The sequence below is a fragment of the Drosophila pseudoobscura genome, chromosome 3 (assembly GCF_009870125.1).
Source record: "Drosophila pseudoobscura strain MV-25-SWS-2005 chromosome 3, UCI_Dpse_MV25, whole genome shotgun sequence".
NCBI classification, from domain to species: domain Eukaryota; kingdom Metazoa; phylum Arthropoda; class Insecta; order Diptera; family Drosophilidae; genus Drosophila; species Drosophila pseudoobscura.
The window spans coordinates 5,799,929-5,812,720 of record NC_046680.1 but is presented as its reverse complement, the minus strand read 5'-3'; the positions used below and the strand labels follow the sequence as shown (position 1 = coordinate 5,812,720).

Sequence of the window (12,792 nt, the reverse complement as noted above, 5' to 3'; positions counted from 1 at the left end):
GAATCGGTTGCCTTGGAGCCATAATTCAAGGTAAAATATAAACCCATTCACATTCACAGTTACGTTTACACTTCAGGCACGACACATCGAAATTTCCCAAAATTTTAGACAATCCATCATAGATGTTTGATCATGTCCCCAATGTTGGCCAGCCTGTTGGGCAACGGAGCCCTCGCTCTGGGCCGCTGCGTGCCCCAGACTCGACACATTGGCACACGGCCAAAGTTCTGTGAGGAGAGCTCCTATAGCCTGCACCCCGAGTACCGTCGCAACACGCCCTTCATTTACATGAACAGGGATCGCAGGCGATCCGAGGCTTCGCCGAGTCGTGATTACCGTTATCAAGTGCACTCGGCCCAATACCGCTGGGCGGAGTTCCGGCGCCACATGATCTTCGGTACCTACTAAATTAGCAATAGTTCAATAAAATACTACAAATTGGTATTTCAAATTTGAAAATCTTTCAACAAATGATGTGCAAAGGGGGGTTCTCCTTTTCGTGGCGCGTGTCTTGCGTTTCGGTTCCTTACCTCAGGGGGGACTCGGTCACCAGGAAGACTGCCTCCTTACCGCCAGAAATTCTGGCTCTCCATTCCTCTAGGCTTTCACCTCTTCTCTCTCGTATCCTAAATTCCATGTCATTCAGTTTATTATTATCGCAAGGGTTCTTGGCCCTTTCTGCTACTTAACACGCCGGTGTGCTCTCCAGAAACTAGCGACAGACGTTTGGCATATTTTCGCATCCTTCCGATCTGAGCCAAGAGCAAAACGAAAACAGAAAAACAAAAACAAATAGAAAAACAAAGAGGAACAAGCAAAGGGCAGCACGAAAAGTGACAGAAGCGAGGGATGCCTGGGGGGGTGGTGGTGGGGATAAAAAGAGGAACTCGAGTGCCCTCAAGTAATATGCTTCATAATTTTTATTGTCAAGCCTTTTTCTTTGGGTGCGGCTGCTGCACTCGACAACAAAAGCTCAAAAGCGCTTGGAAAAAATGTTTGCAACGAAAAAAAGGACTTTATAAAAAGGAAAGGCAGAAAATGAAGTGCTGTCCTGGAGGTGGAGCACAACAAAGCGCAGAGAGCGAGCACGAGTAGCATAAATTTTATAATATAGAAAAAATCAATGGCAGAAAAGCAAGGACTAGCTGGTCGAGGGTCCTGCCGCCACTTCTAGTCTATTGCACTGTCCTACTATCCCGGCTGCAGCCCCAGTCCGTGTCGGGGCTCCTCCTTTCACCGAGTTGCACAATTAACTTGCCACCCCTCCCCCGACCGCATATTCTCGCTCTCAATTGTTGCCAGTTAATTTTGATGTATTTTTTGTGCCGCACATTTGCATTTCTCCGTTTCCATCCACTGCACTTGTCGGCGTAATTAGGCGCCGCCGAGACTCTACGGCTTTGATGTGCGCTGCTCTTAACTGGGCTAAGTATAGCACCCACACCCACCGAAAGCCTTTTTAATTGTTTAATTATGTTTTGCGCTGCGCTCTCAAGGCCTCCAACATGACAGCTGCAAGTGGGGCAAGCGGTGGCCAGATGGCGGGCAACTCGAGACTAAAGTGCATGCAGAGAGAAATTTTTGTATAGTAAACAAGTCAAGGGAGATTTGACAGATCTTTCGATGTTTTCCTACGCCTTTTTCCCAAGAAAAACCATTTGCATTTCAGAAACCTTTATTTTGAAACGGCTTAGTGCCGCCTTACTGCAGAATTTTCTCCAATTTATCCTGTAATTTTGCTCATCCGCGCAGTCCACCGTCGACGTTCCTCAGCTATAGCTCCAGATCGGCAAAGTCCTCGTCCTTGAAGAGAATCTTCTGCTGGGCACGACGCCCCCCTTTGGGGTCATCTGCCCTGGCGGTATTTCGCTTCTGCTTGCCCCTGAACGTGGACAGACAGTATCGACCGTCTAGCAGGCAGCGATAGGGCTTAAAGTTGGGCTTCCAATCGTCGATGATCTGAAGGATCACTGTGTCCGGCACCGGCCGCACTGCCGTAGCCTCCATCATCCGCAATTTCAGATAGCTTTTGATCATCGTGAGGGGGGGGCGTGCCGGCATGCCCGTAGACTTGGCTCTAAAGCAGTGGGTGTAGGCGAGGGTCTTGGAAGTCTGGAGAAGCTTTCCCAGAGCTGAGTTTCCTAAGCCGCGACAGATGGACATTATGCGTTTTGATGTCTGTTTTTTAATCGAAATATGTTTGAATGTAGGAACTTATGATTTTGAAGGATACGAACACATCACCAAAGTGATACTTTTGTGATTTTTGTCATGTTAGTGATTTAAGAGATGCGAAGGGATTTCATTGGCCTACTGGTATCGCCATAATCCCGACAAACAAAAAACACCCAAAAACGATGCTAATTTCTGACCACGAAACGAATTTTGTTTTGAGGGTAAACCGGCCTGTTCCCAGAAACGTTTTCCATGACATTTCTGTCTCCATTGCCCTTCCGAATAGTTTTTGGGGGAAATAGTGTTTTTTGGAACATCACTGATTTTGTTATTGTGGTGCAGCCATTTTGTATTTTGGCTGCTGGGGGCTTTGAGAGCGACGACGATTTGGCGGCTTTTGTGCGACGCGTGGTTTTATGTATGTAACTGGCCCCAATCCCTAGTCCCCCAAAATCCTTTTGCCACCTCGTCCCTGACCCGTTCCCCGCCCCCCGCCCAAAACGTCAATTGCACGAGCCAGCACGTCGATATTTTTGCCAATTTTTTCGACGGCCTCTTGCAAATTGCTTTTTGAGCTTGTTAGAGTTTTTCGGCGCACACACACACACACACACACAGGCGTGCTAATGAATGGTCAAAGTCTAGGCGGATGCTGCAGTTGCAGCTGCCCCAAAACGAGAACTAAACGCAAATGTTTAGGCGTGCATTACGACTGCAACAGGAGCCGCCATTTTTGTAATCAAATGCAAAGGAAATTGCTGTGCAAAAAACCCAAAAAAAAGGATGGAAATGCAGAAGGGTTTTCGCATTCGTTTTCTTATTACAGTGGATAACCGGTGCAGTGGATTTTTCTATGGAAACTTCAGATCTTCGAAAGTTCGTCTTTGGGGCAAAGAGCTTTTACTGAATTCAAAAATTTCACTGTATCTGTACTTGCTTCCGCCCGCCTGCTGTTAGTGGCTGCTGCTTTTCAATTAGTGCCACCAGCCTCCCCCATGACCCGTGCAACACTTGATGCCGCCCGCAGACTGCAGTTGACGTTGGCTTGTTCTGCTCGCGTTTCACGTGAATTGAACAACAGGCTTACAAGGCATTCCAGGCCCAGACACAGACATGCACCGTGCACCGTGCACCGCGGACCAAAACTACAAAAGCAAACACACAGAGGAGCAACAACAGTCAATACATTCCAAAACAAAAAGGGGAAAACGCAGGCGAGCAGCATTGAAAAAGTGCAACGGCAAACAGAGAGCGACTCGCTCCTCTTCTAAAAATGGAATAAAAAGATGCCCCAAACCACATAGACATAGACATCCGGCAGGCTAGCCAGGCTAGCTGGCAGACGATTCGCGTTGCCTTTAAGCCTAAAAGCGGGCTTCATCTGTTATGCGAATCGTTTAATTATTTATCTGAAAGGAAGCTCCTGAAAAGAGTTTGTATTGACAGTACTGGGCCGGGTGGGGGGATGCTGCCATAAACCCCCACACCGTTAATTAGTTGACATTTGCTCTTAATTGCATTGCCTGCCCCAGCCAGGTGGCATAGAGCTCCAGTGGAGCGTTCCGATTGCCATGCATCATTGATAGATGAATGGCGATGCTGGCGTCGAGCGCGACGAACGCGTTCAGGCAAAGCGACAAACTTGACACCCACTTAGGGGTTAACGCGGCACGACAGAACAAAAACAGGGCAAGAGTCGAGCGGGGCGGGGCAGTGGGTTCTGTGCTCAGTCTTTCATGGGTTTCTAGCCGAAGGGGCGTTTATTTCCGATCCGATCTCCTTTAGCCTTATCCCCTACTCGTACAATAGGCCACCTCGGGACTCTTCGACCTTATCCACTTGATGTAGGAGGCCACTCGCGTGTTGACCGATGGCTGGTTAGTGGCGCAGGCATGGCCGAAGCTCACAATTCCGACGGCCATCAGGCGGCCATTGATCCGCTCGTACAGAGCCCCGCCCGAGTCGTACTGGCACGTGTCGCGCCCGGGCGTATACGTGCAGAAAGTGTGCGGCGGGACCCCGGACGAGGTGAGAGTCTCCCGGCACTGCTGGCCGCTGATCACGTCCAGGGTGGTCTTCAGCAGGCGATGGGTCTGGGGCCCGCCGTATGAGGTGGTGCCCCAGCCGGCGGCGATGACCTTGTTGCCCGGTAACGGCAGCTTTTTGCCGCCCGCCACCGGCTGCAGCGGCAGACAGGCCGGTCCCACATTCTGGCTCCAGGCAATGGGCAGACGGGTCCGCAGCAGAGCTATATCGTTCCTCAGCTGCCCGTTGGCCTGGCTGAACTGCTCGTGCAGGATGAGGGTCTCCAGGTCGTAGCGGCGGGTGAAGAACGTCTCGTAGATGCTGGACAGATCGTGCTCGCCCACCACCACGCGCAGCAGGGCAGCGCTGCCCGTCTCTGGGCCAAGAAAGCAATGGGCCGCCGACAGCAAGTAGCGATGATGAACTGGAACAGAGGGGATCGAGAGGATCGAGAGGAGAGCCACTTGGTGGGGGGGGGTCTTCTACTACTCACTGATTGCTGCTCCGCAAAAGACCTTTCCCTGCTTCTTCGTCAGCACGCCAGCCATCGGGGGAAACTCGTGCAGGACGGCCTCCTCGTTGGTGGGACTGGCTATCCTGGGCGAACGACTCCAGCCGCAGTTGCACGTGGGCACAAGGGCCTCCACGAGGCAGGAGAAACGCCCGCCACCGAGGCCACCGGCCAAGGGGGGCGAATAACTTGACACAATCTTGGCACGTTTTGCGGAAGTCTTTGAGGTGCGATTTGGCAAGAGGCGGAGGTAAACTGTGGCCGGCGTGTGGCGAGCATCGTTGTTGGACTCGGGTTCGTCGTAGAGCAAGGAGGCCATGTAGGCCAGGGCATCGCTGACGCCTACATCCTGCAGTACGTTCAACACCTCGTTGCCAAGGTCCTCATCCTCATCCTCCTCCTCCTCCTCCGCCCCCTCCTCTTCCTCCTCCTCAGCTTGCGGCGACTCTGTAGTGGTTGTTGTTGTTGCTGGCACCGGAAGCTTATCCTTTAGCTTCACGGCTGGCGGGGGCTTGGCCGTTCCGTGAGAAATGTAGGAAATCACGGCACGATTGAGAAAACTTTTGCGCTCGAATTTTCCGCTGCCACAAAAGTATTCGGAACTTGTTAACACCTCATCACCCTCGGAATTGAAATGAAACGCCTCCGTTCGACACTGGAGGTCCGTGGACAGCTGAGTGCGGGAATCAACAAGGTAAGAAAATTTCCAGGAATTTGTGTCTCTCTCTCTCGCTCTCCACCCCCCACCCTTACCGTTTGCAGTTGCAGTTCGCACTTGAATTGCAGCACCTGATCCCTGGGAGCCTCCACCGAGTAGCGGCAGGAAGTGCCGACCGGATACAGGCCAGGATAATAGGGAGAGTTGATGAGCAGCTTCTGGCCCATTGACAGCGTCACCTGGTGATTGCACTCCTCGAAGAGTGCCACAGCGGAGTGGAACAGCAACAGTAACAGCAACAGAAACAGCGCCAGCAGTCGGCACATGATCACGAACGCGGCCACGTCCAGAGCAGCACTGAGCGTGCCCCGGCAGAGGCAGCCTCTTAAGAATGCCCCCGGACACAGCAGCTTTGTTGTGGCCGTCACGCGATCAGCCTACATTTACAGACATGTCTCTTGAGAGACCTATCTCTCAACACCTCAACACCTCGACACCTCAAGCGACAATCGACAACCGACCACCGACAACCCACGCCCTGTTCCTGCTTTAAATATGAGTTAATTATGGTCTTGAAGAAATCTTCAAATGTGTGGCCGAAAAAGAAAATAAGCCAGACGGCACACGAGGGTCTTTTGCGGCTAATTGAAAGAAAGTGCAAGTGTGTCAATCCAAAACCCGTTTTGAAGTCTGTGGAACACTTTGAAAATTGTGGATGGAAGTGACAGCATAAATAGCACACATTTGCCCCCCGTTTGGGGTAGGTAAGGGTCGGCTTTGAGGGATCTCATTTACTTGAAACTCTTCCCCGAATTTTATTTAAGCCTTTGATAATTACTTTATTTTCATTGGCTCGTTAGAGCGAGCGCCCCGTATTCCCCGGGAACTCTTTTGGCCAATCCCCACCCCCACCCCCACCCCCACCCCCACCCACTGCTCATTTTTTAGACCATTTGCAGAGCTGCTTAATTGGATGTGCTGCATGTGGGAGAGAGGACGAGCGCACACGGGAACTACTCGTGGAAGCACAAACAAAAAAGGAGCCACGCCACAGACAAGTTTGTCGCCCATTTTGTAAAATAAATATATTGAAAAAAAGGAAAAGGGAAAAGGGAGGGGATGACGGACGGCGCCGCGTTTGTCAGAGGCACAGAGACAAACGCTTAATGCTAATATTATTTTCTTGCTTAACAAGCGACGAGCTACACGTGGGGCACATCAGGTTGCGGCAGCATCGCCGTCCCCGAATGGCAGAGGGTACCAGATCGGTCCTGTCGCACTGGCCGGTGGTGGCCGGACGCCAGCATGTGACTTATTTGCACAAACCATAAAAAATTTAACTTTATTTCGCCATTTTTAATTTCCTACTCCGCGGATCGCGACGTGGCCGGGCGCATTCGGCGTAAACAGTCAACGTTGGACAATAACTACAAAACCGGACCCGGAGACCGACGCCAGAGTCCTGGGGCTCTCCTTCCCCCGTTCCCCCATTCCTCCTCCATGCATAAGCCAGAAGAACAATGCTGGACACAAAAAAATGTTTGGCCAGAGCTCCTGTTCCTGCTGCTGCTGCTCCTGCTCCTGCTCCTACTCCCACTCCCACTCCTGCTGTTGATGCCGCCTTCTATTTTTTTGCCCGTTTTGCCGCAGAGCGAGCGGGTAAAAACAAACAGCAAATAATTCAAAGTGGATACAACTAAAGCAAAGTCAAAGCTAATATACGAAAATGTAATAAAAATTAAAAAGAAATAAAAGCGAATTAAAATGAATTTCGAAGGAAAAGCAAAGACCTTCTGGCGCATAAATGAAAAAAACAGTGGACCAGAGTCACATGGCAAGGATTGGGACGATGGAGGCGTGAGCTTGGAGCCACATAAAGCGACAGATGTAGGACTTCCCCTCAGCGGCCCCAGGGGATGACGCATGAGAGTGGACGGTGTGGTGGTCCTTCGAAGGGGAGGAGGACAGATAACGTACACGGTAGTATGTGTGGTAGATTTATGCTTCTAATAAAAATAGAAATATAATTAAATTTTTCTTGTGTACACATTGTTATGCCATTTTAAAATTTAATAATTATAAGAGTTTGGAATATAAGATAAAAATGTCGCAGAGGCGACATCTACAGGGCACAACAGGAGCTAAAGTAGTTTCGACATCTTACATAAAATATATGTATATAACGTGTAGTATTTGACGCCATCTAGACTACGTAGCGTCTTCTAGACTACGTAGCGCCACTGTGTATTCCGATGTCAAATTGGTGTAAGATACGTGTAGAAGACGATGCAAGAAAATTAACGTCTTTTTAAACTTGAAAATTGGTATTAAACCCGCTGGTGGTTTGGCGAAGCTGGGATGTGTCCCTTTCCCCCCACTAAAGGCAATGGTCAAGGCGAAGCCAATGGGCTTCCTGCAAGATTGCCTGGAGGAGGGAAAACAGAAACACCTCTACTTTCAGGCGCTGGGAGCCCGAAGCAAGCCGTGTCCTCCAGTGTCCTCCAGTGTTCTCCAGGCTGGCTATTCCGTAGTGCCCCGACCGGACAGACCATTATACTGCCATGGAAGCTACTCCACTACGCGTTGAACCATATTGAAACTGAGACTTGCATAAGCCAAAAAAAAGGCTAACATTTAATTGGCGACTTCAAAGTCCTTGGTTCCTACTTCAGCGATTGACTGACAGGCACTCACTTCCTCTTCCCATGCGCCTTGACCAGCACAATTAATTAACAATAGATTGTATTGGCCACATGGTCCAACTAACCCACAGGAAGTGCCGTGGACGGGATGGACAATAGCACTGGGTAGGAGGGACTGAACTGAGAGGAGGAGTTCGTTCTTCCGGAAGGAAAACCAAGCTAGAGTTGCGGGCACTTCAAATTAATAAAAGGAATGAACTGCGAATAACAATGAAAACGAAGATGGGAATGGGAATGGGAAAGGGACTCCCTATGTGGGAACGCCAAGGAGAGAAGAGGAAAGGTCAGTCAATGGAACGAACGTCCTGGGGAGAGAGATGTGTGCAAGTGCATGTTCGCTGTTCTTGGCTGCGTGAGGTCCTTTCCCACAGGTGTTTATCCCGAAATTGAGTCTGGTCTGTGATTTCCGAACATTTCCACTGACCAGCACTTTGATGAGCACCGCTCGGTGCAAATCTAATTAACGCTCACAGGTTCGCTGGCCGCAGGAAGATAGTAGTGAGGGCCCGAATCGATCCATCATTGAATGTGTAGATTTGTTTGCTTACGTTGCGATTCGTTGCGACTACGGAGCTGCAGAGCTCACAGGACTCCCTCGCTGGGCTACCTGTTTGAGGCTCCGTCGACGCTGGCAATCCGAGTCCTTGGGAAACGCACTCCATAAGTGTGCGCGTATCAAATTACCATTTCATTCCATTATCCTTTTTCTTCCCAGAGTGCCCTGAGTAGAGTCCGTCCTTTGCTTAATTGCTCGACTAATGTGTGGACTCGGGACCGGTGGAATGCAAATGAAGTTTGAACGGTTCTTTAAGGCTTTCCATGAGGGCGTTCTGATTTATGGGACATCGTACATGCTCCGTCGGTACTCCCAATGGATTCCACATGTTCCCTGGCCACCCACTCTAGTGCACGCATCCTGAGGCATCACTCTTAATCCTGACTGATCCCCGAGCTAAATACCTGTTAACCTGTTTTGCTGAACAAACAAACATTGTTGCCGATGCTCCCCGGCGAACAATGAAATCTTTGAATCTTTCGCCCTGCCACAACAAACGAGATTTTCTCAGCACCTCCTTGGACCCAGAGCCCAGACCCAGATCTCGTTCGGTTAACGATCTTATCGATGCGAGGGTGGGCCCACATCAAATTGGTTACTGCTTGAGGACGCGGTTCCCACAGGCCTCTCGGCAGTGTGTGTTTGCCCCTGGCCCATATTTTGCAATTTAGATTTCTATTTATTGTCTGGCCGAGATCCTTCTGCGTGCTCTTCTCCTTTTGCTGTTTTCAGCCTTTTCAGCCAGTTCCGCACACCGGAAGGAAGTGCATGAAATTTGTGTGAAATGTGAAATGTCTCAAACAGGAAATTAGCAAAAATCGCAAAACATGTGAATTTCATGCGAATTTATATTAATATTATAGGAATGAAGGATGGACAATGATGAAGTTGAAGGAGCTAACATTTATTTAAGATAGTCAGGGGCAAATTGTAGCAAAGTTCTTTAGAGGCGATTATAATATATTATAAATCCTTTAGAAATTCGTTGAGAATTTGGTTTTTTTTAATACATATATTTTAGTGTTACTTTCAGCTCTCAACTACATAGTGATTCCATCCAGCTTTCCTTTTCGCCTTTCTTTGAATCACCATCAGTCACTCCTTCACCATCTTCATGGCTGGGTTTCTTCCTTTCTCTGCCGCCCACAATTTTCACTCCTTCCATTAAATTCACACCAGACAAAGGGAGAAATAAGCGAATTCCCATCAGAGGGATTTACTCGCAAGCCCCAGACACCTTCGACAGATTCCCATAGCAAACAAATTTGACTTTTGCATACCTGTAGGCTGTACCCCAGCATAACACAAGGAGCCACCACCACTACCACCACCACCACCAACACCAGGACCTGTTACCCCTCAGTGCATTCATTTCTCACGACCAGCAACGGTAACACTCCAACGCACACACAAAAGGACAGTCCTGTGAACCCTGTGAAACAGGTTGATCTGAGAACGGCAATGGATGGGAATGGGAATGAACCACAATGAGGATGAGAGTGGGAACCAGGACGATGACATGTCCTGAAGTGGGCGCTTCGTTTTCGGTTTTATTGATTCAGTTCGTTGATCATAATAAACGATTAGTGTAGCAGCCCAGAGCCCAAATGATCCTTGCTGATCTGATCCCTTTCCCATTTTTCGCTGAGAAATTCCTCTATTTTTTATTGTTTCCTTCCATAGAGAGGGATGGCTGGGAGCTGGGAAAATTAGTTTAACGGGTCTGCCCAGGGATACTTTTTGGGCTGGATTTACAATTATCGAAAATTTATGAATCCCTATTTGTTGCTTGTTTTGATAAGAAATTTTGTCAGCTTATCGGCTGGATAAGGGAATTCACCCTGGGTCTACAAATTCTTGTTCCCGAGAAAAGAGAGGCGACACCTTTCCAGAGAAACCTCCGACGGCAGTCCAGCCAGAGCCCAGGACAAGCTTGCATAACATTGCGCCTCCATCCTGTGCCTGGATAACCGGACAAAGCCTTTCACAGACGCCATAAAAGACGCAATAGACTTTCCTGGAACCAGAATTGACTTCTCTAATCGTCGGCAAACGTTTTTTACGCAAATCTAAGGAACTTTTTTACCCAAAACTAAAAAAATCTCTTGCAAGAAACGGGCAAAGAGGTCCTTGGAATTCCTGGAAGTCCGGGGGAAGCGAAGCCCTTTCCTCATCGAACCGACCATGCAAAAGCCGCTAATCGTCGTGCTAATGGCTGAAGGATTGCAAGGATAGCCCAGCATTATCCTTGCCACCCGTCGCCTTTATTGTGACCAAAGCAAATAATCACCCATTGCTCAATTGTCGAATGCTCAACGGTCTTTACGAGCCTCTCATAAAGTTATCCTTTCTTGCATCCTTCTGGGTTCCATCCCAGCCAACTCTGCGCATCCTTTCTAGCCCGTCCATCCGCTTCAGCAGTCCCGGCCGAACCGCCTTACACGGAACTCCTCGCCCAGTGGAAATTTGCCAAATCATAAAACGTAACCTTGCCTCGAGGCCATTTCCACGGCTCGGTGCGAGTGGGAGTATCTGTGTGAGCAGTTGATGGTGTGCACTATAAAACAATTACCGCTCCCATCAAGGTCGGGACATTCGCTGGCATTTGACTTGGACGAGCATTTGGTGGTAAGTACTCAGAGGCATTAATGAGGAAACCAAAGACTGGACCCGGAAGAACAACAGCCCAAGGACTGTCTGCAATTCACCCAGTTTCAGTTCTTAAAAAAATGGCCCAAAAAATCATCCATTTGTATCTTCTCTAATGTTTATAAGCACTAGCCCTGGCTATGCGAGATCTCAATAAAAGTTGGCCAAAAAAACTATGGAACAGCGACTGATGTACGGCCTGTAGTGTCCTGCTGCTTGGAGTATACAGAAATCCGTAATTTACGACATCTATCTGGATTGCAGTGAACCGTAATATCTTTGGCAAACTTCTTTTGTTTGCCCACTCCTAGGGGACCCCTCCCCAGACCCCTCTGCACACGCTTCTGCCACACATTTCCATTCCCTTCTCCCAGACTAGTACCAACTGCGTCGCAGCTCGGATCGGCAAGGAATCTCTGATCCAAGGCCCAGAAACAAAATGGCTGAAGCGTGGCTGTGGCAGGAGTACAGAACTTTCACACGCGTTGCACACAACCAAGACAGGGGGCTGGTCTGGAAAAGGGAGAGGGAAGGTTTTTTTTTTCTATTTTGGGGTGTCTTTAAGAAAAATCTTTCGCTCAAGCAAAAACAACAGCTGCAAACGAAACGCAAAAGCAGAAGCAAAGAAAACCCCGAAACAGAATGAATGGGCGCTCGCCCAGCGAAAGGTCGTTGCGCCTCAGCGACCTCTGGAAACCCTCTCCTGCAGCGCCTCCCCCTGCCCCTGCCCCTGCCCCTAACTGGCAAAGCCATCCCTCTGGTTGTACATTTCGCAAGAGATTTCACAAGCGTCAAACAAAAGGCACACTCGCCAAGGGGTGGCAGAGGGCTGCGCATGCGCAGCAAACTTTTCTCGTTTTTTTGTCTCAGACCAGACCCAACCCAAGAAGGATCTTACTGATATGCATAAAAAATACAAATATTAATTCCTTTCCTTGCGAGATTGTGTCGTCACACGACTCGGCGCACACCTGGCCACGGGCTGCCATGCGATCCTGCCCGACAGAGCCCCCGGCCTCAAGCGACCCGAGCCGAGCCGAGCCGAGCCGAGCGGAGCCTCGTTGCTCGATTCGTTCTGGCCGAGTTATACGTTTAATAAATGGTTTATTTATGCAGAACAAGGTTCATATTTTTGGCCGAGTTTCGAACAAAAACCGTATCATCAGCGTTAATTAGTTTCTGCTTTGCTCTAGAGAAGAAAAAACTAAACATTTCCCAATCATAATCGCTTTATGGTTCGCCTACAAAAATCGCCCAGACAATGGGAATTGTCAAAACAAGACTGTCAGCCTCACAATCAAATTCGAAGACGGAGTCGATGTCGGAGTCGGAGCGAAGGTTCCGGCACGGCATTGCGGGCGTTGCCTGATTTTACGCTTTCCAAGAAAACGCGTTATGGTTTTATTGACACTTTTTCGCATTGACAACGAGCCGGCGATCAGCCCGAGCACCCCCCAGGGCGGCATGCATAATGTGTTTATGAGTGGTGGACCAGGACTCTCCTCCGCATCAGCCT

The 12,792-nt window shown here is 49.3% G+C and overlaps 2 protein-coding genes across 2 annotated transcripts; one reads left to right on the top strand and one right to left on the bottom strand.

Moving 5' to 3' along the window:
- The first annotated feature begins 141 nt into the window (after positions 1–141).
- LOC4803582 (uncharacterized) lies at positions 142–408 on the top strand. The gene has a single exon (XM_033377517.1). It carries the CDS (start codon positions 142–144, stop codon positions 406–408), a length of 267 nt encoding a protein of 88 aa, XP_033233408.1.
- Positions 409–2,800: 2,392 nt separating this feature from the next.
- On the bottom strand, positions 2,801–5,711 carry LOC4803581 (plasma kallikrein). Its single transcript, XM_001360248.4, has 3 exons — positions 5,465–5,711; positions 4,694–5,384; positions 2,801–4,624 (listed from the first exon to the last, which is right to left on the bottom strand). The coding sequence occupies exons 1-3, from the start codon at positions 5,693–5,695 to the stop codon at positions 3,963–3,965; spliced, it is 1,584 nt and encodes a 527-aa protein (XP_001360285.3). The 5' UTR covers positions 5,696–5,711; the 3' UTR covers positions 2,801–3,962.
- Between the last annotated feature and the right edge of the window lie 7,081 nt (positions 5,712–12,792).

Bases quoted from the DNA above. Each gene is read 5' to 3' on its own strand.
- LOC4803582 (XM_033377517.1), top strand. From the start codon at position 142: ATGTTGGCCAGCCTGTTGGGCAACGGAGCCCTCGCTCTGGGCCGCTGC.
- LOC4803581 (XM_001360248.4), bottom strand. From the start codon at position 5,695: ATGTGCCGACTGCTGGCGCTGTTTCTGTTGCTGTTACTGTTGCTGTTC. The intron at 5,385-5,464 runs GTAAGGGTGGGG...TCCCGCACTCAG, and splicing joins GCGAACTGCAACTGCAAACG to CTGTCCACGGACCTCCAGTG. The intron at 4,625-4,693 runs GTGAGTAGTAGA...CCTCTGTTCCAG, and splicing joins CTTTTGCGGAGCAGCAATCA to TTCATCATCGCTACTTGCTG.